At 37.4% G+C, this 22,848-nt stretch overlaps 1 protein-coding gene and 1 pseudogene across 6 annotated transcripts in view; one reads left to right on the top strand and one right to left on the bottom strand.

Annotated features, from left to right (window-relative positions):
* The window catches only part of DCAF6 (DDB1 and CUL4 associated factor 6), a 180,342-nt gene that overhangs the window by 109,011 nt on the left and 48,483 nt on the right, over nt 1-22,848 (bottom strand). For all 6 annotated transcript variants that reach the window (XM_010846012.1, XM_010846013.1, XM_010846014.1 and 3 more), the window contains exons 3-4: nt 22,262-22,354; nt 9,206-9,391 (exon numbers count right to left, since the gene is read on the bottom strand). In XM_010846012.1, coding sequence (XP_010844314.1) covers nt 9,206-9,391; nt 22,262-22,354 — 279 coding nt within the window. The remainder of the gene's footprint in view (nt 1-9,205; nt 9,392-22,261; nt 22,355-22,848) is intronic.
* LOC104992966 lies at nt 5,092-9,180 on the top strand (annotated as a pseudogene).

The following is a 22,848-nucleotide window of genomic DNA, read 5'->3' as shown; positions in this document are numbered from 1 at the left end:
ACAGGGAGGCCTGGCGTGCTGCGGTTCATGGGGTCACAAAGAGTCAGACACGACTCAGACTAAACTGAACTGAAATAAAAATCCTCAGAAAATGCTAAAAAAAAAAAAAAAAAAAAACACACCTTCAAAACAATAACAAACAAACAAGATTATTCATCTTGATCAAGTGGAACTTACTTCTAGAACACAAGGATGGTTCAACATACATGTTATTCAACGCAATTTCATCATAATAACAAAACGAACAAAGCCAGTGGAGGAGATGGAATTCTAGCCGAGCTATTTCAAATCCTAAAAGATGATACTGTTCAAGTGCTGAACTCAATGTCAGCAAATTTGGAAAACTCAGCAGTAGCCAGAGGACTGGAAAAGGTCAGTCTTCATCCCAATCCCAAAGAAAGGCAATCTCAAAGAATGTTTAAACTACCATACATTGGCCCTCCTTTCACACGCTACTAAGGTTATGCTCAAGATCCTGCAAGCTAGGCTTCAGCGGTACATGAACCAAGAACTTTCACATGCAAAAGCAGGACTTAGGAAAAGCAGAGGAACCAAAGATCAAACTGCCAACATTCATTGGATCATAGAGAAAGCAGGAAATTCCATAAAAACATCTATACCTGTTTCAATGACTATGCTAAAGCCTCTGACCGTGTGGATCACAACAAACTTGAAAATCTTAAAATAATGGGAATACCAGACCACTTTACCTGTCTCCTGAGAAATGTGTACGTGGTCAAGAAGCAAAAAGTTAGACCCTTACATGAAACAACTGAATGGTTCAAAATTGAGAAAGAAGTATGACAAGGCTGTATACTGTCAACCTACTTATTTAACACATATAAAGACTTCAGTTCATTTCAGTCGCTCAGTCGTGTCCGACTGTTTGCAACCCCATGAATCGCAGCATGCCAGGCCTCCCTGTCCATCAAAAATTACCGGAGTTCACTGAGACTCACGTCCATCGAGTCAGCGATGCCATCCAGCCATCTCATCCTCTGTCGTCCCCTTCTCCTCCTGCCGCCAGTCCCTCCCAGCATCAGGGTCTTTTCCAATGAGTCAACTCTTCGCGTGAGGTGGCTAAAGTATTGGAGTTTGAGCTTTAGCATAAGTCCTTCCAATGAACACCCAGGACTGATCTCCTTTAGGATGGACTGGTTGGATCTCCCTGCAGTCCAAGGGACTCTCAAGAGTCTTCTCCAACACCATAGTTCAAAAGCATCAATTCTTCAGCACTCAGCTTTCTTCACGGTCCAACTCTCACATCCATACATGACCACTGGAAAAACCAGAGCCTTGACTAGACGGACCTTTGTTGGCAAAGTAATGTCTCTGCTTTTTAATATGCTATCTAGGTTGGTCATAACTTTCCTTCCAAGGAGTAAGCATCTTTTAATTTCATGGCTGCAGTCACCACCTGCAGTGATTGTGGAGTTCCAAAAGACAAAGTCTGACACTGTTTCCACTGTTTCCCCATCTATTTCCCATGAAATGATGGGACCAGATCCCATGATCTTAGTTTTCTGAATGTTGAGCTTTAAGCCAACTTTTTCACTCTCCTCTTTCACTTTCATCAAGAGGCTCTTTAGTTCTTCTTCAATTTCTGCCATAAGGGTGGTGTTGTCTGTATATCTGAGGTTATTGATATTTCTCCGGCAATCTTGATTCCAGCCTGTGCTTCTTCCAGTCCAGCGTTTCTCATGATGTACTCTGCATAGAAGTTAAATAAGCAGGGTGACAATATACAGCCTTGACGTACTCCTTTTCCTATTTGAAACCAGTCTGTTGTTCCATGCCCAGTTCTAACTGTTGCTTCCCGACCTGCATATAGGTTTCTCAAGAGGCAGGTCAGGTGATCTGGTATTCCCATCTCTTTCAGAATTTTCCACAGTTTATTGTGATCCCCACAGTCAAAGGCTTTGGCATAGTCAAGAAAGCAGAAATAGATGTTTATCTGGAACTCCCTTGCTTTTTCAGGATCCAGGGGATGTTGGCAATTTGATCTCTGGTTCCTCTGTCTTTTTTAAAACCAGCTTGAACATCTGGAAGTTCATGGTTCACATATTGCTGAAGCCTGGCTTGGGGAATTTTGAGCATTACTTTACTAGCCTATGAGATGAGTGCAACTGTGCGATAGTTTGAGCATTCTTTGGGATTGGCTTTCTTTGAGATTGGAATGAAACTGACCTTTTCCAGTCCTGTGGCCACTGCTGAGTTTTCCCTATTTGCTGGCATATTGAGTGCAACACTTTCACAGCATCATCTTTCAGGATTTGAATAGCTCAACAGGAATTCCATCACCTCCACTAGCTTTGTTTATAGTGAAGCTTTCTAAGGCCCGCTTGACTTAACATTCCAGGATGTCTGGCTCTAGGTCAGTGATCACACCATGGTGATTATCTGGGTCGTGAACATCTTTTTTGTACAGTTCTTCTGTGTATTCTTGCCACGTCTTCTTGATATCTTCTGCTTCTGTTAGGTCCATACCATTTCTGTCCTTTATCGAGCTCATCTTTGCATGAAATGTTCCCTTGGTATCTCTAATTTTCTTGAAGAGAGCTCTAGTCTCTCCCATTCTGTTGTTTTCCTCTATTTCTTTGCATTGATCGCTGAGGAAGGCTTTCTTATCTCTCCTTGCTATTCTTTGGAACTTTGCATTCAGAGGCTTATACCTTTCCTTTTCTCCTTTGCTTTTCGCTTCTCTTCTTTTCATAGCTATTTGTAAGGCCTCCTCAGACAGCCATTTTGCTTTATTGCATTTCTTTTCCATGGGGATGGTCTTGATCCCTGTCTCCTGTACAATGACACGAACCTCCATCCATAGTTCATCAGGCACTCTGTCAGATCTAGTCCCTTAAATCTATTTCTCACTCTCACTGTATAATCATAAGGGATTTGATTTAGGTCATACATGAATGGTCTAGTGGTTTCCCCCACTTTCTTCAATTTAAGTCTGAATTTGGCAATAAGGAGTTCATGATCTGAGCCACAGTCAGCTCCCGGTCTTGTTTTTGCTGACTGTATAGAGCTTCTCCATCTTTGACTGCAAAGAATATAATCAGTCTGATTTTGGTGTTCACCATCTGGTGATGTCCATGTGTAGAGTTTTCTCTTGTGTTTTTGGAAGAGGGTGTTTGCTATGACCAGGGCGTTCTCTTAGCAAAACTCTTATTTAGCCTTTGCCCTGCTTCATTCTGTATTCCAAGGCCAAATTTGCCTGTTACTCCAGGTGTTTCATGACTTCCTACTTTTGCATTCCAGTCCCCTATAATGGAAAGGACATCTTTTTTGGGTGTTAAAGATGTTAAGACCTTTCTAAAAGGTCTTGTAGGTCTTCATAGAACCGTTCAACTTCAGCTTCTTCAGCATTACTGGTCAGGGCATAGGCTTGGATTACCGTGACATTGAATGGTTTGCCTCGGAAACGAACAAAGATCATTCAGTTGCTTTTGAGATTGCATCCAAGTACTGCATTTTGGTGGAGAAGGCAATGGCACCCCACTCCAGTACTCTTGCCTGGAAAATCCCATGGATGGAGGAGCCTGGTGGGCCACAGTCCATGGGGTCGCTAAGAGTCGGATAAGACTCAGCGACTTCCCTTTCACTTTTCACTTTCCTGCATTGGAGAAGGCAATGGCAACCCACTCCAGTGTTCTTGCCTGCTGAATCTCAGGGATGGGGGAGCCTTGTGGGCTGCCATCTATGGTATCGCACAGAGTCGGACACAACTGAAGCGACTTAGCAGCAGCAGCAGCACTGCATTTTGGACTCTCTTGTTGACCATGATGGCTACTCCACTTCTTCTAAGGGATTCCTGCCCACAGTAGTAGTTATAATGGTCATCTGAGTTAAATTCACCCATTCCAGTCCATTTTAGTTCGCTGATTCCTGGAATGTTGACGTTCACTCTCGCCATCTCCTGTTAGACCACTTCCAATTTGCCTTGATTCATGGACCTGACATTCCAGGTTCCTATGCAATATTGCTCTTCACAGCATCGGACCTTGCTTCTATCACCAGTCACATCCACAGCTGGGTATTGTTTTTGCTTTGGCTCCATCCCTTCATTCTTTCTGGAGTAATTTCTCCACTGATCTCCAGTAGCATATTGGGCATCTACTGACCCAGGGAGTTTCTCTTTCAGTATCCTATCATTTTGCCTTTTCATACTGTTCATGGGGTTCTCAAGGCAAGAATACTGAAGTGGTTTGCCATTCCCTTCTCCAGTGGACCGCATTCTGTCATATAAAGAGTGTATCATGCTAAATGCTGAGCTGGATGAATCACAAGCTGGAATCAAGATTGCCGGAAGAAACATCAATAACCTCAGATATGAAAATGATGCCACTCTAATAGCAGAAAGTAAAGAGAAATAAAGAGCCTCTTGATGATGGTGAATGAGGAGTGAAAAAGCTGGCTTAAACTCTACATTCAAAAAACTAAATAAGATTATGATATCCAGTCCCATCACTTCATGGCAAATAGAAGCGTAAAAAGTGGAAATATTAACAGATTTCATTTTCCTGGGCTCCAAAATCACTGTGTACAGTGACTGTAGCCATGAAATTAAAAGATGATTGCTCCTTGGAAGGAAAGCTATGACAAACCTAGGCAGTGCAATAAAAAGCAAAGATCAGTTTGCCAACAAAGGTACATATAATCAAAAATATGGTTTTTCCAGGAGTCATGTACATATGTGAGCACTGGATCATAAAGAAATTTGAGCACCAAAGAACTGAATGCTGGTGGTACTGGAAAAGACTCTTGAAGAGTCCCTTGGGATGCAGAGATCAAACCAGTCAGTCCTAAAGGAAATCAGTCCTGAATATTCATTGGAAGAAATGATGCTGGAGCTAAAGCTCCAATACTTTGGCCATCTGAAGAGCAGACTCACTGGAAAACATTCTGATACTGGGAAAGATTGAAGGCAAGATGAGAAGGGGGCAGCAGAGGATGAGATGGTTATAAAGCATCACTGAATCAATGGACAGGGGTCCATTTGAGAAAATTTAGGAAACAGTGATTTTGAGAAAACTCTGGAAAATAGTGAAGGACAAACAAGCCTGGTGTACTGCTATCCATGTGGTCACAAAGAGTCAGACAGGACTTAGCAACTGAACAAGAGCAAAACAAGATCTAAATGAAAAAGACAAAACAATAGTCTTTCTAAAAGAGAGTCTGAAACAGAAGAATGTCTCCATAACCTTCAGAAAGAAAAAGACTTTTTTGAGCAGGATACAGAAAGCAGGTACAATTTTTTTTTAAAAAAGACCAATACATTAAGACAACAGAGATAACTTTTGTTCATGAAAAGACACCATTAGGAGAGTGAAAATACAACCACAGAGTTGGAAGAGATAGTTTCATATGCTGAAGATAAAAGAAATTCCTATAAATCAACAGTAATAATGAAATAAAATGGACAACCTAATAGAGAGATTAGGAAAGAATTCTGAATAGGCACTTGACAAAACAGTATATCTAAATAACCAATAAACTATGCAGTAACCTCAGAAGTAACAACAGTAAAAGACATTTAAATAAGCCTGTTCAAAATTAGAGATTAACCATATATACTGTTGGCAAAGATGAGGAGCAAAAGGAATTCTTATTATATGCCATTGGTGGGAACGCACGCTGTTACACTTTGGATAAATATTTGGCACTATCTCTAAAATAAACAAATACATATCCTATGACAGAAAAAGTTTACTTCTAAACATAAATACTGCAAGTCATGTAAAGTATGTTCTCCAAATTGAAAATCAAATTTAAAATTTTCATCAGCAGTAGAACAGACCCACCAGCTGTGGCTTATTCACACAGTCGAACACTAAAAAGCAGGAAAATAAACACACTGTAGTGGTACCCAACACAGATGAGTTTCACAAACCCAAGGGAGACTTTGTTCAGCAAAGAATAACAAATTTAAAAAGAAACAAAAGACCATTTAATATGACTCACTGCATATAATGTTCAAAAACAAAAAAACTAAAGTGGTTAGAAAAATAAGATCATGGAAATCAGGATACAGCAGCTTCGGGGAAGTCCTTAATGCCTTATATTTCTTGATCTTTGTGGCTGCTACATGAACAAATTCACTTTGTGATAATTTACTGAGATATACTCAGTGTTTTGTACTTTTTCTTTATGTTTTGTACTTCAATGGGGGGGAAAAGTTTAATGCTAGATGGAACAGGAAGGTCTTAACATATATCTAATCAGAATTCCAGAATAAAAAATACAGAGAATGGGAAAGAACTAAAAACTTATTTATCTATAAATCTCCCTCATTTTTCAAGATTCCAATTTCTCAGACTAAGAACACATAAAAATTCCAAGAAAAATCAAAAGGAAATCCATACCTCAATACACTGTTGTGACATCAATGAAGGAAAAAAAAAAACACACAAAGAAAAACAGAATTAAATTCAGTCAAGGAAGAGATAACTTAAATACAAAGGAATCACAATTAAACTGTTGATTGACTGCTCAACTTCAAAAGTCAAGTCAGAATACAGTGAAATATCACCTGAAATAGAGTAACTGTCAAACTAGAAGCCTGTATCTAGTAAGACTACCTCTGAAGAACTGACATAAAAAAGATATTTTCTAGAAAAGGATGAAAAGGGAAGAAGTGAATGATATAAAAGGAAAATAGGACTAAAATTGTTTTATATCAGCAAACTCTGACTGAAAGGAACCGGTAAAGAATGTACTTTAGCTCTGGAGCACTAGCACGATGGCATCTGGCTGCAAAATTGGCCCATCCATCCACAACAGTAACCTGGCCGGTTTAGGGGCCGAGTTCCTCCAGATGCTGGACTCTGAGGTTGATTATCTGCACCTGGATGTAACAGATGGGCATTTTGTTCCCAACATCACCTTTGGTCACCCTGCGGTAGAAAGCCTCCAAAAGGAGCTACGCCAGGACCCTTCCTTTGACATGCACATGATGGTGTCCAGGCCAGAACAGTGGGTAAAACCAATGGCTATAGCAGGAGCCAATCAACATACCTTTCATCTGGAGGCTACAGACAAGCCAGGAGCTTTGACCAAAGACATTTGAGAGAATGGAATGAAGGTTGGCCTTGCTATCAAACCAGGAACTACAGGTGAGTATTTGACACCATGGGCTAATCAATCAGATAGATATGGCCTTGGTTATGACAGTGAAACATGGGCTTGGAGGGCAGAAACTCATGAAAGATATGATGCCAAAGGTTCACTGCCTGAGGACCCAGTTCCCATCTTTGGACATCGAGGTTGATGGTGGAGTAGGTCCAGACACCATCCATAAATGGGAAGAGGCAGGAGCTAACACAATTGTGTCTGGCAGTGCCATTATGAAGAGTGAAGACCCCAGATCTGTGATCAACCTGTTAAGAAATGTTTGCTCAGAAGCTGCTCGGAAATGTTTCCTTGATCGATGAAATCACAAAGAACCCAGTGTTCCTGCTTATGAGATCGTTACTAGAAAACAAGAATACTGACCACCAAATCATACCACAGTTGAGGCAATGCTGCTTTTCTGAGAAATTAGTCATTCCAGTGACTAAAATCCATCATGCAGAGTGTTCCAAGAGGCTAGAAATTGTGTATAACTACATTTTTAGTGATGGAATTGAAAGATTAGTGTGGTAAAATACCATTTTTACTGGGAGACTTGATTTTTATAGAGAGCAAAAATATGGATGTATTAACATTACAAGCAGAAAAAAGTTCACTGCCTACAGAAGGCATGTTAGCTACTACGGGAAAAAAATTTTTTTTTAATTATAAAAAGAATTGTCTTCAGTTTCTTGGCTGTTTTCTGAAAGCAAAAGAAGTTCTTCAGTTTTTCCTGTTTCATGTCATTTTTGATTTGTGTACGTGTGTGATAACTAAGTTTGTATCTGACTAGGAATAGCATACTTACTCTCCTAGCTTCAAAAACATTTATTTTTTGCTTTGCACCTTTATATTTGATACATTTAAAACAAACTGTATAATGGGAAAAAAAGAAAAAAAAAGAATGTGCTTGAGATACCAAATGACCCCACACAGAAAACCTATAACAGAAAAGGGAAAAGTACAAGCAAAAATGTAGGTAAATCTAATAATATAGTAAAGACTAATAAAACAATAATAATATTTTTGATTCAGAAGAGGATGGAGTGTTCTGAACAATATAAGCATAAAAAATTAGACAAGGGATAGAAAGATTATAATGAGCTAAGGTATACATTCAGGAGAAAGGCAAAGGTACTTATTGACTTTAGACTTTGTTAACTACTCTTGTAAAATATGAATGTCTATCTTCCTTGCAATAGCAGAAACAAAATGGGCCAAATGCAAACCCTTCAAGAAATTCAAAAGAATGTCAAAAAGAGAACAGGGAAATCAATGACAGAAAATACTTTCAAATAAAAAAACTTACAATAAGATATATAAATAGATCCAAATATATCAGGACTCACAATAAACATATATTGACTGAAATTTCCAGTTAAAAGCCAAATTTGTGAGAAACAGATTAACAAAAATTCAGCTATAAAATACTATTTTTGTAAGGATGTATCATAACATGAGGGTACAGAAGAACTGAAATTCAAGTAATGAAAAAAATATACCATGTCAGCACATGGGAAAACAATGAATCTTTTGATACAAAGAAATGCAATGACAAGATTATAAAAGAGCTTTCTGAAGAATAAGCAGTTTTTCTGAACCAAAGCAGTATATATAACTGAGTCTCAGATTCATTTCACCTCATTTTAATTCAGCTCAGGGCTTGAGCTTATTAATGACCTTTAGAAATCAGATTCCTTTATTTAAGTGTACTAGCATGTCTTCTGACATTTTGATAACCATGCCACTTCATATAAAACAGTGAGAAAGTGGTAACAAGATTAAAGCCTAGTATAGAGCCCTACAGCACAATAAAGAAGCATCTTTAAAGTCTGATATCTGTTTTCTTATAGTTGCTCAAGGAATTACAAACCCCATTACTATTATTCACATCTTATTCCTTAACTTTATTCACAATCCTATCAAGGTACATTTTCTCAAATACTGAAAATCTAGACATTTTGTCAATAATACCTTTACTTATTTATGCATGAATATGTACATACACACACACATATATCTACATATACATATACACTTACACAAAACATATATACATATATATACATATAGATAAATCATAGTAATACTGTACCTCATAGGTAGTTCCATAATGGCATGTAAATTGGCACTGTCTGTTAGTTTCTGCATCTTGCTCAACGTTGGTATAAAATATTACTCCATCTCCAGAGCAGGATACAATCTGCTTATCATTTGTGCATGGTAAGAACTTCGCACTAAATATATTTGCTCGGTGCCCTGAACGAATTGTTGTCAAAACCTAAAACACAGAGAGGAGTTTTTAGTAATTTATTGCTAAATTACTAAAGAGTAAATTTATTACTAATTACTAAATTACTAAGAGTAATTTTTAGTAGTTTACTATTTCCTAAAAAGAAGCAGTCAGATTCAAACTTAATATAATCCTTGCCAGGAATAAATTCTCATTAACACTCTCAGCTCAAATGAAAAATTATCATTTGAGTCCAAACTATTGGGTTGGCTAAAAAGTTTGTTCAAGTTTTTGCATAACATGGAAAATCCCAAATGAACTTTTTGGCTAACCCAATATTATAATTAGAAAAAAAAATCAGAATCTCACATATTTTATTTCCCTCTGAGATGTAAAGAAGATTAAGTATATCAACAAGAATAGTGCTGAAACAGAGTCCCCCTAAAACTAAGTTCCTCTGCAGAGTTTATGATTAACTTCTCTATCCAAATTTTATTTCCTGTCTAGTCCAATATCTGTTTCTCTCATGCCTGAGGAGAATCATAGAAAATGGGACTGAGACCAAGCAGGAACCTGTGAGGCCAGCCCAGGCATAAAAGTCTTTGAGTGTCTTCTGTCTCTTGTTTGTAGAAAAACGGCTTTCAGCCTCCTAGATCTTCCCTGAGTTCCAAAAGGCAGATTCAGTTACTAATTAGGAGACTGAGGAAATTAGAAAGGGCAAGGGAACTTGGTTCTGGTTCTTTGCAGGGGAGGAGAAGGGGTTGTGCATAACAGTTTGATACACATCTCTGAGTTCTACAAGAACTTAAGGCCCCTAGCCAGAAGGAGGACAGTAACTTTAGGCTGAGCATGTGGACCCAGGCTGGAGATTCCTAGAACAATGTTACCTTACCACCAGCCAACCAGCAGGGGTTACACACCTGGTAGCCTGCCCCCCAAATTCTGTTTGTAAAAATTTCTTCCCTGAAAACCATAGAGAGTTTGGGTCTCTTTGTTGCTCTTGCATGATCCTTGCAATAAACGTTGCTCTGCTCCAAATTCTACAATTTTGGTTTGTCTGGCCTCATTGTGCATCAGGCACACAAACGGGTTCAACAAGAGTGCCTTGAAAATTAAATATGTGTATTTCTACCTATTTGGTATATGTGACTCATTCATAAACTCATAGTAAATATGAAAAGACTTCTTGATTGACTTTTGAAATTGTTTCCTAAATGATTAAGTCATTCCCTTTCAGGATGAAAAATATATTCTGAATCTTAAAGAATCATAAAAGTAAAGTAATAAAATGGTACAGAAGTTCCTACGTCTGTAAAGAATAAAGAAGTTCCTACACCTAAATCCTTAATAATTTAAAAGATCAGAATTCCTGTGACAGAAGTATGGTTTAAAATAAACATTGCAACATTTGTAACAAACACAGCAGATAAAAGACCAATCCCCCTACAGTGCTTAAAAATTGAGAGAGAAAAAAAAAAGGGCAAAAGATCTGAATATAGTCCAAGATAAACAAATGGGCCTTAAAATTTTGAAAAACCATCAACTTCATATAGGAAATGCAAACTGAAACTATATTGAGATCACCAATTTCCAGTTTTTAGATAAGCAAAAATTCAAAAGCTTGACAACATATTGTATAAGTGAGTTTGATGGGGAGAGGGACACCAGGCTCTTTAAACAATTCTGGTGGGATGCTAAATGGTGCGAGACCAATAGAAAGGAAATTAGCAATCCCTCACAAAACTACGTATGCATTAACTCTTTGATCAGACAAGTCTATTTCTAAGAATTTACTCTGAAGGTATACATCCAACAAAAAAACAAAAAACAGTTATTTACTGAGTCATTCATAATAGCAAACAAAACACAGGAGACTGGCTGAATAAATTCCAGTACATCCCCACAATGTATATAGAATGGAGATTTAGCACAATGGAAGTATCTGTGGTGGTTTTTTATTTTTAAAATGTGCTTTAAAAAAAAGGGAGAGTATGTCAAAACAGAAACACAAAGTTTCTTTAGTTCACTTTAAATGTCTTACTGAACAAAACTAACATACTACTGTAAATCAACTATACTCCAATAAAATTTTTTTAAATAAATAAAAGAACAACAAAAAATGTCTTACTGAACAAACTGGAGCAATTTGAGCATCCAAAAGATTATCAGTGATAGATTACAATTTATTGAATAAAAATAAAAATCTATAATCCCATAGTAATTTTTTCAAAACGATGGCAAAGACAAAGTAAATGCTCATATTCACCAAAAAATGTCAATTAGTAAATATGGAAGAAATGATAGAATTAAAAAACACTATTTGTAATGACATTATAACAACTGATTAAGGCAAGAATCAATGAATATTGAAACCATTTATGAAAAAGAATATTTACACAATCTCAACACACTACTTCATAGATAGCTTATAATCACAAAGGATAAATGTACCCTCACAATGGAAAGATCAAATTTAACATCACCAGTCAGGGAACAAATATCATGTACAACATCATAGAGAATTCTTAGCAAAAATGTTTAATTTTAATCGACTCATGAAGAAACAGACAAATCCAAATGGAGGGACATTCTATGAAATGACTTGATAGTCAATATAACAATAAAACAACATATCAATGTCATGAAAGACCAAAAAGTTGCATGAACTATTCTCAAGCAGATAAAGGAAATATGACAACTAAATTAAATGTGTGATGCTGCACTGGGGGCTAGATTAAGAGAGCCATGGCAGTGCTAAAGAACATTACTGAAACAAATGGGAAAATTTGAATATATACAGGTATATATGTACATGTACTATGTGTGGATATATGTAATATACTATAGATATATTGTAATATATATATATAATATGCTGGTTTAGTCACTAAGTCATGTCCAACTCTTGCAACCCCATGGACTGTAGCCTGCCAGGCTCCTCTGTCCAAAAGATTCTCCAGGCAAGAATACTGGAGTGGGTTGCCATTTCCTTCTCCGGGGGATCTTCCCAACCCAGGAATCAAGCCCAGGCCTCCTGCACTGTAGGCAGATTCTTTCCCAATTGAGCTATAAGGGAAGCTATCTAATATACTACGGATACTATGTATACTATAGATATGGCAGGCATATACTAGGATATGCCTGCATAATACTAAAGAGAGGATGCTACATTCAACCATCACTGCAGTCACCTCCAATGGTTAACCCTGAGGGGAACTTAGAACAGGGATAAATAAGCTGCCAGTCATCAAGCCATCAGCCTCTGCAGACACCCCCAATGGTGTACCCTGAGGGGATTCAGGATGGAGATAAAAAAGGACCTTAGATAGTTAAGGGCCAGAACAAAAGAACAATTTCATTAAGCCCAGATTCCAGTATCTTCCCCAAGAAAAGAAAAAATTTATCTTCCTAAATTTATTAACTTGAGATGTCTGGATTTTCTTAAATTAGCATTAATCTTTTGATGTTCTGATTACCTGGAGTTTTGTGGATTGTTTTTTTTCTTTTGCAGAAACTCTTATACTTATCCTGGCTCCCCTTTACCTCCTCAGAACAGTCCCTCAGAGATATTTGAGAGGCTGTCTCCCTGGCTTAAGTCCTCAGTATGTCCACTGAATAAGACACAATTCTCAACATTTAGGATGTGCATTTTTTTAGTCGATAGAACAAAATCATATATATTATATATATAGCATACAGGCAATTCTCATTACTACTGGTAGTTATGTTCTATAAAGTCACCACTAAGATTACATTGTTCTTTAATCAATAAGTTGTGTCTGACTCTTTTGTGACTCCATGGACTATAGCCCACTGGGCTCCTCTGTCCAAGGGATTTCCCAGGCAAAAATACTGGAGTGGGCTGCTGTTTCCTTCCCCAACAGATCTTCCCAACCCAGTTATTGAACATAAGACTCCTGAATTGGCATGTGGATTCTTTACCACTGAGCCACCAAGGAAGTCCTAACACTGCCTTAGCAAGTGCTGTATCCATTACCAACTAACTGCTCCTGTGAAAATACAGGGTTAGGTTTCTGTGAGGCTCTGGTCACAAACTTTTCATCAACAAATCATAAGTAACTCTGTTGTATGTGTTTGTTTAAAGACACATTAATTAATACATATTGTTGATTCATTAACAATGAACTTAGGGCAAAGAGTACTATAATTCATATCTAAATATTCATTGGAAGGACTGATGCTGAAGGTGAAGCTACAATACTTTAGCCACTTGATGTGAAGAAATGAGTTATTAGAAAAGACCTTGATGCTGAGAACGACTGAAGGCAAAGAGAAAAGGGAGTGGCAGAGGATGAGATAGTGTCACTGACTCAATGAACATGAATCTGAGAGAATTACAGGAGACAACGAAGAACAGGCAAGCCTGGCGGGCTGTAGTCCACGGGGTCACAGAGTTGGACACAACTAGTGACTGGACAACAAACAGTAACAAATGAAGCTCATCTAACATATTTTCTCTATAAAGTATATTCCAGGTTTCTTATACTGAGGAAGACTTGACGATACTCAGGAAGATAACTGGGGACCCTTTTAACTATTGAAGTCATGAACAAAAAGCACAAAAATGCAAAACATGTGACATTCAATATATCACACAAAGGATGCAGTGTGTTTACAGTATTCGATGTGAAACAAGACGTATCCAGCAGCACCTTGTTTGATCTCATCTGAGAACATGTGTATTGATGTATGAGTTAGGCAATTCAAATTTTTTGCCACTCTGTACATGTGAATGGCCATCAATGACCAGAAAAGCACTGAAAGTTATTGATGTGGAAGGGTAAAAATAAATTTAGTGAGTTGGTAAACGTGCAAACATAGAATCTGTTAAGTAAAGAGGATCAACTCTATATTCAATATTATACTTTCTGACCATGGTAACTGCATTACAGTTATACAGGATAATGTTCTTGTTCTTAGTAGACAAATGTCAGAGTATTCATGAAATGCATGACACCTCCAAATTATTCTGAAATACTTTTTTCAAAAGTCTATTTGTGGATGTTGATTGTATTACCTTTTTAACTTATCGATCAGTTTTCAAATTTAAAAAAAGTTTAGGAAAAGATACATCAACTTTATTTTTGACTTGGTTTCAAGTAACTATTTACAATGTAAGACTAATTGACAAATCCATTAACTGACAGTAGGACACCAAGCCAGAACACAGATAAATATTAGCAGCTAATTACCTTGACAACTTAAATGAAGTAAATACTTAAATTTAAATAAGTATTACAGTCACTTCATCTAAGTCCTGGGGTCACAAACAAAACAAGGGTTTGCTGAGTACCATACAGTACTCCACTGTAGGTCTTATCTGTTGTTGATCAGTCACTCACTCGTGTCCTACTCTCTGCAGGACTCCAGGCTTCCCTGGCCATTAACGCACATTTAATGAGGGTCAAATAAAAAAAGAGGAGAGTCATTGTACCTACATTAACCAAAGCCAATGGACAATAAAAATTGTGTGTAAAACATGTTAAACTTTTTCATTCCTCTCTCCAAGTATAAGACACTGAGATCTGCTCAATTAAAGTATAAGAAATAACATAGAGAATAATTAATGTAAAGCTTTTAAACAAGATAGAATCATAGACTTTAATGTCGACATATATTTCAGCATAATTTACCAAGTAGCATATATTTCAGCATGATTTACCAAGTAGCTAAGTACATATAAGTACACACCATGTATGCCAGGTCTTTCACAGTTTTAATCTGATAGGTCTTTGACTTTAGTCACCTTCAGTAGACATTATTAACAATTTGATTTATCTCTATTTAACAGGTTTATGCATAGCTTCAAAAACAAAAGCAGGAATCTCATTCAATATACTAATGTGTGTTGGCATATATCACTCAAAAATGGAAAGAAATTTCTTAATTAATCAGAGTAACTATTAAAATAATTAGTAAACACTGAAGTCCTTTCCACTGAACAAATCTATTCTCTCTGAAAAAATATCTTCATTTCAGATGGCCCACTCCAATTTATTCTCTCTCTAGTATTCCACACCTTAATAACATCACTATCCACCCACACCTAGTTGATCACTATCCACCACATGTTGATCATCTAGTTTATCAAGTCAAAATGTAACATTTCTCTTTCCTTAATCCACTATATAAGAAAGTGGAAATACTAACAAAGGTAATGCCAAAGAATGCTCAAACTACCTCACAACTGTGGCTCAGATCATGAACTCCTTATTGCCAAATTCAGACTTAAACTGAAGAAAGTAGGGAAAACCACTAAACCATTCAGGTACAACCTAAATCAAATCCCTTATGATTATACAGTGAAAGTGAGAAATAGATTTAAGGGACTAGATCTGATAGACAGAATGCCTGATGAACTATGGATGGAGGTTCATGACACCGCACAGGAGACAGGAAGTAAAACCATCCCCAGGAAAAAGAAATGCAAAAAAGCAAAATGGCTGTCTAAGGAGGCCTTACAAATAGCTGTGAAAAGAAGAAAAGCCAAAAGCAAAGAAGAAAAGTAAAGATATACCCATTTGAATGCAGAGTTCCAAAGAATAGCAAGGAGAGATAAGAAAGCTTTCCTCAGTGATCAGTCAAATAGAGGGAAACAATAGAATGGGAAAGACTACAGCTCTCTTCAAGAAAATTAGAGATACCAAGGGAACATTTCATGCAAAAATGGGCTCGATAAAGGACAAAAATGGTATGGACCTAACAGAAGCAGAAGATATTAAGAAGAGGTGTCAAGAATACACAGAAGAACTGTACAAAAAAGATCTTCACAACCCAGATAATCACAATGGTGTGATCACTCACCTATAGCCAGACATCCTGCCATGTGAAGTCAAGTGGACCTTAAGAAGCATCACTACAAACAAAGCTAGTGGAGAGGATAGAATTCCAGTTAAGTTATTTCAAATCCTAAAAGATGATGCTGTGAAAGTGCTGCATTCAATATGCCAGCAAATTTGGAAAACTCAGCAGTGACCACAGAACTGGAAAATGTCCATTTTCATTCCAATCCATAGGAAAGGCAATGCCAAAGAATGCTCAACTACCACACAATTGCACTCATATCACATGCTAGCAAAGTAATGCTCAAAATTCTTGAAGCCAGGCTTCAACAATACATAAACCGTATCTAGATATTCAAGCTGGTTTTAGAAAAGGCAGAGGAACCAGAGATCAAACTGCCAACATCTGCTGAATCATCGAAAAAGCAAGAGGGTTCCAGAATAACATGTATTTCTACTTTATTGACTATGCCAAAGCCTTTGACTGTGTGGATCACAATAAACTGTGGAAAATTCTGAAAGAGATGAGAATACCAGACCACGTGACCTGCCTCTTGAGAAACCTGTATGCAGGTCAGGAAGCAATACTTAGAACTGGACATGGAACAGACTGGTTCCAAATAGGAAAAGGAGTATGTCAAGGCTGTATATTGTCACCCTGCTTATTTAACTTATGTACATCATGAGGAAGGCTGGGCTGGATGAAGCACAAGCTGGAATCAAGACTGTTGGGAGAAATATCAATTACCTCAGATATGCCGATAACACCACCCTTATAGGATAAAGTGAAGAACTAAAGAACTTCGTGATGAAAGTGAAAGAGGAGAGTGAAAAAGTTGGCTTAAAGCTCAACATTCAGAAAACGAAGATCATGGCATCAGGTCCCATCACTTCATGGAAAACAGATGAAGAAGCAGTGGAAACAGTGGCAGATTTTATTTTTCTGGGCTCCAAAATCACTGTAGATGGTGACTGCAGCCATGAAATTAAAAGACGCTTACTCCTTGGAAGAAAAGTTATTAACAACCCAGACAGCATGTTAAAAAGTAGAGACATTTCTTTGTCCACAAAGGTCTGTCTAGTCAAGGCTATGGTTTTTCCAGGAGTCATGTATGGATATGAGAGTTGGACTATGGAGAAAGCTGAGAAGCGAAGAATTGATGCTTTTGACCTGTGGTCTTGGAGAAGACTCTTGAGAATCCCTTGGACTGCAAGGAGATCCAACCAGTCCATCCTAAAGGAAATTAGTCCTGAATGTGCATTAGAAGGCCTGATATTGAAGCTGAAACTCCAATACTTGAGCCACCTGATTGGAAACATACTACTCACTGGAAAAGACCCGGATGCTAGAGAAGACCGAAGGCAGGAGAAGCAGGAGTGACAGGATGAGACGGTTGGATGGCATCATCAACTCAATGTACATGATTTTCTGCAAACTCCAGGAGATGGTGAAGGACAGGGAAGCCTCGTATGCTGTAGTCCATGGCATCGCAAAGAGTCGGACAGGACTTAGTTCTGAACTGAACTTCTCTAATTAATAGATAATTGTTGAACAAACTGTATTATGTATATACAGTTAGTAATTTTATCAAAGGCTGTAATTTGTTTTTAATGTGGAAATGGGTCAATGCAATCAATAGAGAGGCATGCTACTGGAGGTAAACAGCAATAACGTGTCAATTTAAGAAAAACTAGATGGACAGGTGCAAACAGTTATAAATTTTAAAAACTGGAAATATTTTCTAATGTATGTTTTCCTTGGATTAATAGAAAACACCATTCCGAAAATGGATTTCTGTTCTTGGATTTCAGAAAAACCTAAAACTAATGGCCAAAAGAGATGGACGTTGGCAGAGTAACAATATGAAATGAATATAAATGATATTTTAAAATACAATTAGCAACAAATGTGAAAGTGAACTAGCTATAACGTCATCACTCTGCTAATCATCAGGTTACTGTCACTAATCTCTCTGGCCAAGCACGTATCGCTTTCTTTGTGCATCATGTTATACACAACACTTCTAAAACTTTAAGCTTGGTCCAGGAGTGTCCAGATAGAAGATGTTAGCTCTTCAATGTCTTAGTAAAAACCATCTCTCCCCAAATTCGCCCCTACTCCTCTCTAAGGCACTGAATACAGAAACTTCTTGCCTTCTTTTACTCATACTTATTGAGCACCTACTATGTAACAGGTAATTTACTAAGTGTTGAGGAAACTAAAACGAAATTGTCGTTGTCCCAAATAAGTTAGAATCTAATAGTGAGCAACATGCAAACACAAACATGTAATTGCTGCTGCTGCTGCTGCTAAGTCGCTTAAGTCATGTCCGACTGTGTGTGACCCCATAGACAGCAGCCCACCAGGCTCCCCCGGCCTTGGGAATCTCCAGGCAAGAAAACTGGAGTGGGCTGCCATTTCCTTCTCCAGTGCATGAAAGGAAAAGTCAAGTGAATTCGCTCATTTGTGTCTGACTCTTAGCGACCCCATGGACTATAGCCTACCAGGCTCCTCCGTCCATGGGATTTTCCAGGCGAGAGTACCAGAGTGGGTTGCCATTGCCTTCTCCACATAGTAACTGAGTTATCCATAAAATACAAGAACATGGGGAAGGAATGCCTACATTTACCTAAAAGAAATTAGAGATTATTACAGATTATTTCAGATGAAGCTGAAGATTCAATACTTTGGCCACCTGATGCAAAGGACTGACTCACTGGGAAAGACCCTGATCCTGGGAAAGACTGAGGGCAGGAGGAAAAGGGGATGACAGAGGATGAGATGGTTGGATGGCATCACTGACTCAATAGACAGGAGTTTGAGCAGGCTCCGGGAGTTGGTGAGGACAGGGAAGCCTGGCATGCTGCAGTGCATGGGGTCTCAAAGAGTTGGACATGACTGAGCAACTGAACTGAACAGATAAGAGTTGAGGCTCAAAGGATGAAATTAAACTTGCCAAGTAGGTAGGAGGTGCATGGGAAAGAACACACCACTAACCGAGAAAAGTAGAAGAAAAGCATAGAAGAAACAAATAACATTTTATGCTCTAAGAACTAAAGGTAGCTGGATGAAGCCAAATCAAAGTTTTGCATATATTCAGGATTTCTTTAACAGGATGCTCCAAGGCTACCAGAGGACTAACTTCCTTCTGTTTCATCTATACCATGAGAAGGACTTTTTGGAGTCCTCATGGTATGGACAGTCCCAGAATATTGTATAAAGTCTCCTACAGGAATCCATACATGATTGGGATCCTGAGCTTTGTTTCTATTTACCTTGACCTTCAAGGCCACCAAAACTGAAGTTTAGATATAAGACTGACAAATATCTTCAGGGTAAAAGTTATCATGCTCACTTCTCTGGATTCACCTTTTTCCCTTCCATTTTGTATAATTTTATTTATTCACTTTTGGCTATGCTGGGTCTTCGCTGCTGGGTGGGCTTTTCTCCAGCTGTGGAGCGCAATGGCTACTGTACTCCAGCTGTGGAGCGCAAGGGCCACTGTTCAGTTGCAATGCACAGGCTTCTCACTGTGGTGGCTTCTCTTGTTGTGGAGCACAGGCTCTAGCGTGCATGGGCTCAGTGTTGCCACTCCCAGGCTCTAGAACACAGGCTCAAGAGTTGTGGCTTAAGGGCTTAGTTGCTCCACAGCACATGGAATCCTCCCAGATCAGGGACTGAACTCATGTCTCCTGCACTGGCAGGTGGATTCTTTACCACCGAGCCACTAGGGAAGACTTCCCTTCTATTTCAGACTGATAATTCTTTACTATCAAAATAGTCTTTTGTTACTTTTAGTATAATTTTTTAATCAAGTATTTTTGAGTTCATTTCAGTAGGAGAATTGGTCCAAAGAAACTAGCCTGTAACTTTAAGGGGGAAAGCCTTTGTATATATATATTATATATATAATATAGATATATTATCATAGATCTCAAATATATATATATATACATAAAATATATATTTAAGTGTTCCTTATTAATGGCATCATATCTTAATTATATATATCATAGATTTCTAATACATTATATTTATATATATTTGAGATCTATGATATATATAATTAAGATATGATGCCATTACTAAGGAACAATTAAATCAATTTTTTTAAAGTTTTAAAAATTTTATATGCCATAAATTAATTTTTCCATCAACTCACAGGATGTAAAAATAGAGTGGGACTATAAGAACAGGTAATATCTGACTCAAGATCAAAAAACTTTATTTTCCCATGTAATGAATTATCAGTGCTTCAAAACAATAATATTCCTATATGACAGCAAATTTAGATATATTAAAACCACTATAAGAAAACTATAAAGTCTTTTTATACTTAAAATCTATTAAAGTATTATCTGTTAGTCATTTCTCAAATTGAAAAGAGTAATCACTTTAAAGGGAAAATAAAATCTTTTAAAAATTACTCCAATAGGTATATTCACAAAATAATTGAAAGCAGGGGCTTGGAGAGATATTTGTACTGTTATGCTCATAGCAGCATTATTCACAATAGCCAAAAAGGTGGAAATAACCCAAGTGTCCACTGGCAGATGAAAGCATAAGCAAAATGTGATATATACATACAATGTCAGCTTTAAAAAGAAAAGAAATCCTGACACATGGATGAACCTTAAGGACCTTACTCTAAGTAAAATAAACCAGTCATATAAGGACAAATACTGTATACAAACACTTATATGAGGTACCTGGAATAGACAAATTCAAGGAGATAGAAAATAGAATAATGGTTGCCATGCGCTGGAGAAGGGAAGAATGGAGCGTTACTGCTTAATGAGCAGGGTCAGCTTTGCAAGACTGGAGTTTTATGGCTCAATGATTGTGATGATATCACAATAATATGAATCAACTTAATGCTGGTACACTGAACTCTAGAAAATGGTTAACAAGCTGAATTTTATGTAATGTATATTTTCACAATTTTTATTTTAAAAAGTAAAGCTCTATATTTAAAAAAAAATTATTCCATTGGTATCTAGATGAGTGATTTTGAGTGATTTAAATACTATAAACATTAAACTTCTGATGTGTGCTGCATGCTGTCACTTCACTTGTGTCCGACTCTTTGCGACCCCATGGACTGTAGCCCACCAGGCTCCTCTATCAACTCTCCAGGCAGGAATACTGGAGTGGGTAGCCATTCCCTTCTCCAGAGGATCTTCCTGCCCTAGGAACTGAATCTGGGTCTCCCTCATTGCAGGCAGATTCTTTATCTGAGTCACCAGGGAAGGCCCAAATTCTGATTGTGATAATCCAAAAGTATTCCACATATACATTATTCTAGGAAGTTTTGTCTGTTGTAAGAAAAAGGTTCTTTGAGTAATTGCAAGCTAAGACAATCAGGATTTGGAAACAACTTTCCCTCTGCTAAGTTAGGACAGTTAAGTAAAGCTATCTCTCCTTTAATGAAGAAGAGCCTCAATACGAACCTCTTTTTAGGCTGTAGAACCACAAACATTTATTTAATTATCTAAACTATTTAAATGTAGAAAAAAATTTTTTTAATGAACCATTTATTCTGTAAGATTGCTAATATTAAAACTTTAGTCTGACAATCTACAATGTTCTCATTCACATAAAGTATCTGTATACCTACTTACTTTATATAAGTCAGAAAAACAGCCAATAAAAATTAGAACATAATCCTAATTAAAACTCAGTATAATATCCCAGTTTACTGAATTGGATGTTATATGAGCATTTTATTAGAACCTAGCCACTGTGTGTAAACTGATAAAATTCAGTTTCATAAAATGCTTGGCTGATTCTGTGATTATAAGATTAGATTCTGTGAGCATAAAAGAAAAAAAAATCAAGTTTTCCCCATGAAGAATGGTTTATTGAGATATCATTTTTTGCAATTTTATCCACATGAATAAATGAAGCATATTTAAATTTTCTAGAGTTGAATGAAACCTAATGTTTTCCTAAAGATATTAAGTAACTGCATGCAATAACTTCCAAATTATGTAACAAACTTTAGCAAAATAACAACATTCTTTGCAAATGCCCACTTCATGATTATGCACTATTTGATTTCTAGCTACTTTTTTTTTTTCTCATTAAGTTGTAGATTTTTAAAAACCACTTTACCTTTCTGCTGTAAGGATTACTAATTACTAGCTTGGTGTCATCTGAGCCAGATAAAATATATTCTCCAGTCTCATTCCAACAGATTGTATTAACCTAAGAAGAAAGAAAAAGAAGAAATTTAAGCAAACTTAAAGTAATAATAAGTATGCCATCTTTAATTAGCTAATAGTTCAGAATTTTATATCACTAGATAGCATATTCAAAAGCAGAGACATTACTTTGCCAACAAAGGTCCATCTAGTGAAGGCTATGGTTTTCCCAATGGTCATGTATGGATGTGAAAGTTGGACTGTGAAGAAGGCTGAGCACCGAAGAATTGATGGTTTCGAACTGTGGTGTTGGAAAAGACTCTTGAGAGTCCCTTGGACTGCAAGGAAACCCAACTAGTCCATTCTAAAGGAGATCAGTCCTGGGTGTTCTTTGGAAGGACTGATGCTAAAGCTGAAACTCCAGTACTTTGGCCACCTCATGCAAAGAGTTGACTCATTGGAAAAGACTCCGATGCTGGGAGGGATTGGGGGCAGGAGGAGAAGGAGACGACAGAGGATGAGATGGCTGGACGGCATCACCAACTCGATGGATGTGAG

This window comes from Bison bison, unplaced genomic scaffold (assembly GCF_000754665.1).
Source record: "Bison bison bison isolate TAMUID 2011002044 unplaced genomic scaffold, Bison_UMD1.0 scf7180017864229, whole genome shotgun sequence".
In the NCBI taxonomy this organism is placed as follows: domain Eukaryota; kingdom Metazoa; phylum Chordata; class Mammalia; order Artiodactyla; family Bovidae; genus Bison; species Bison bison.
Note: the sequence above shows the minus strand (reverse complement) of the source record. Positions and strands in the feature narration are given on the sequence as shown.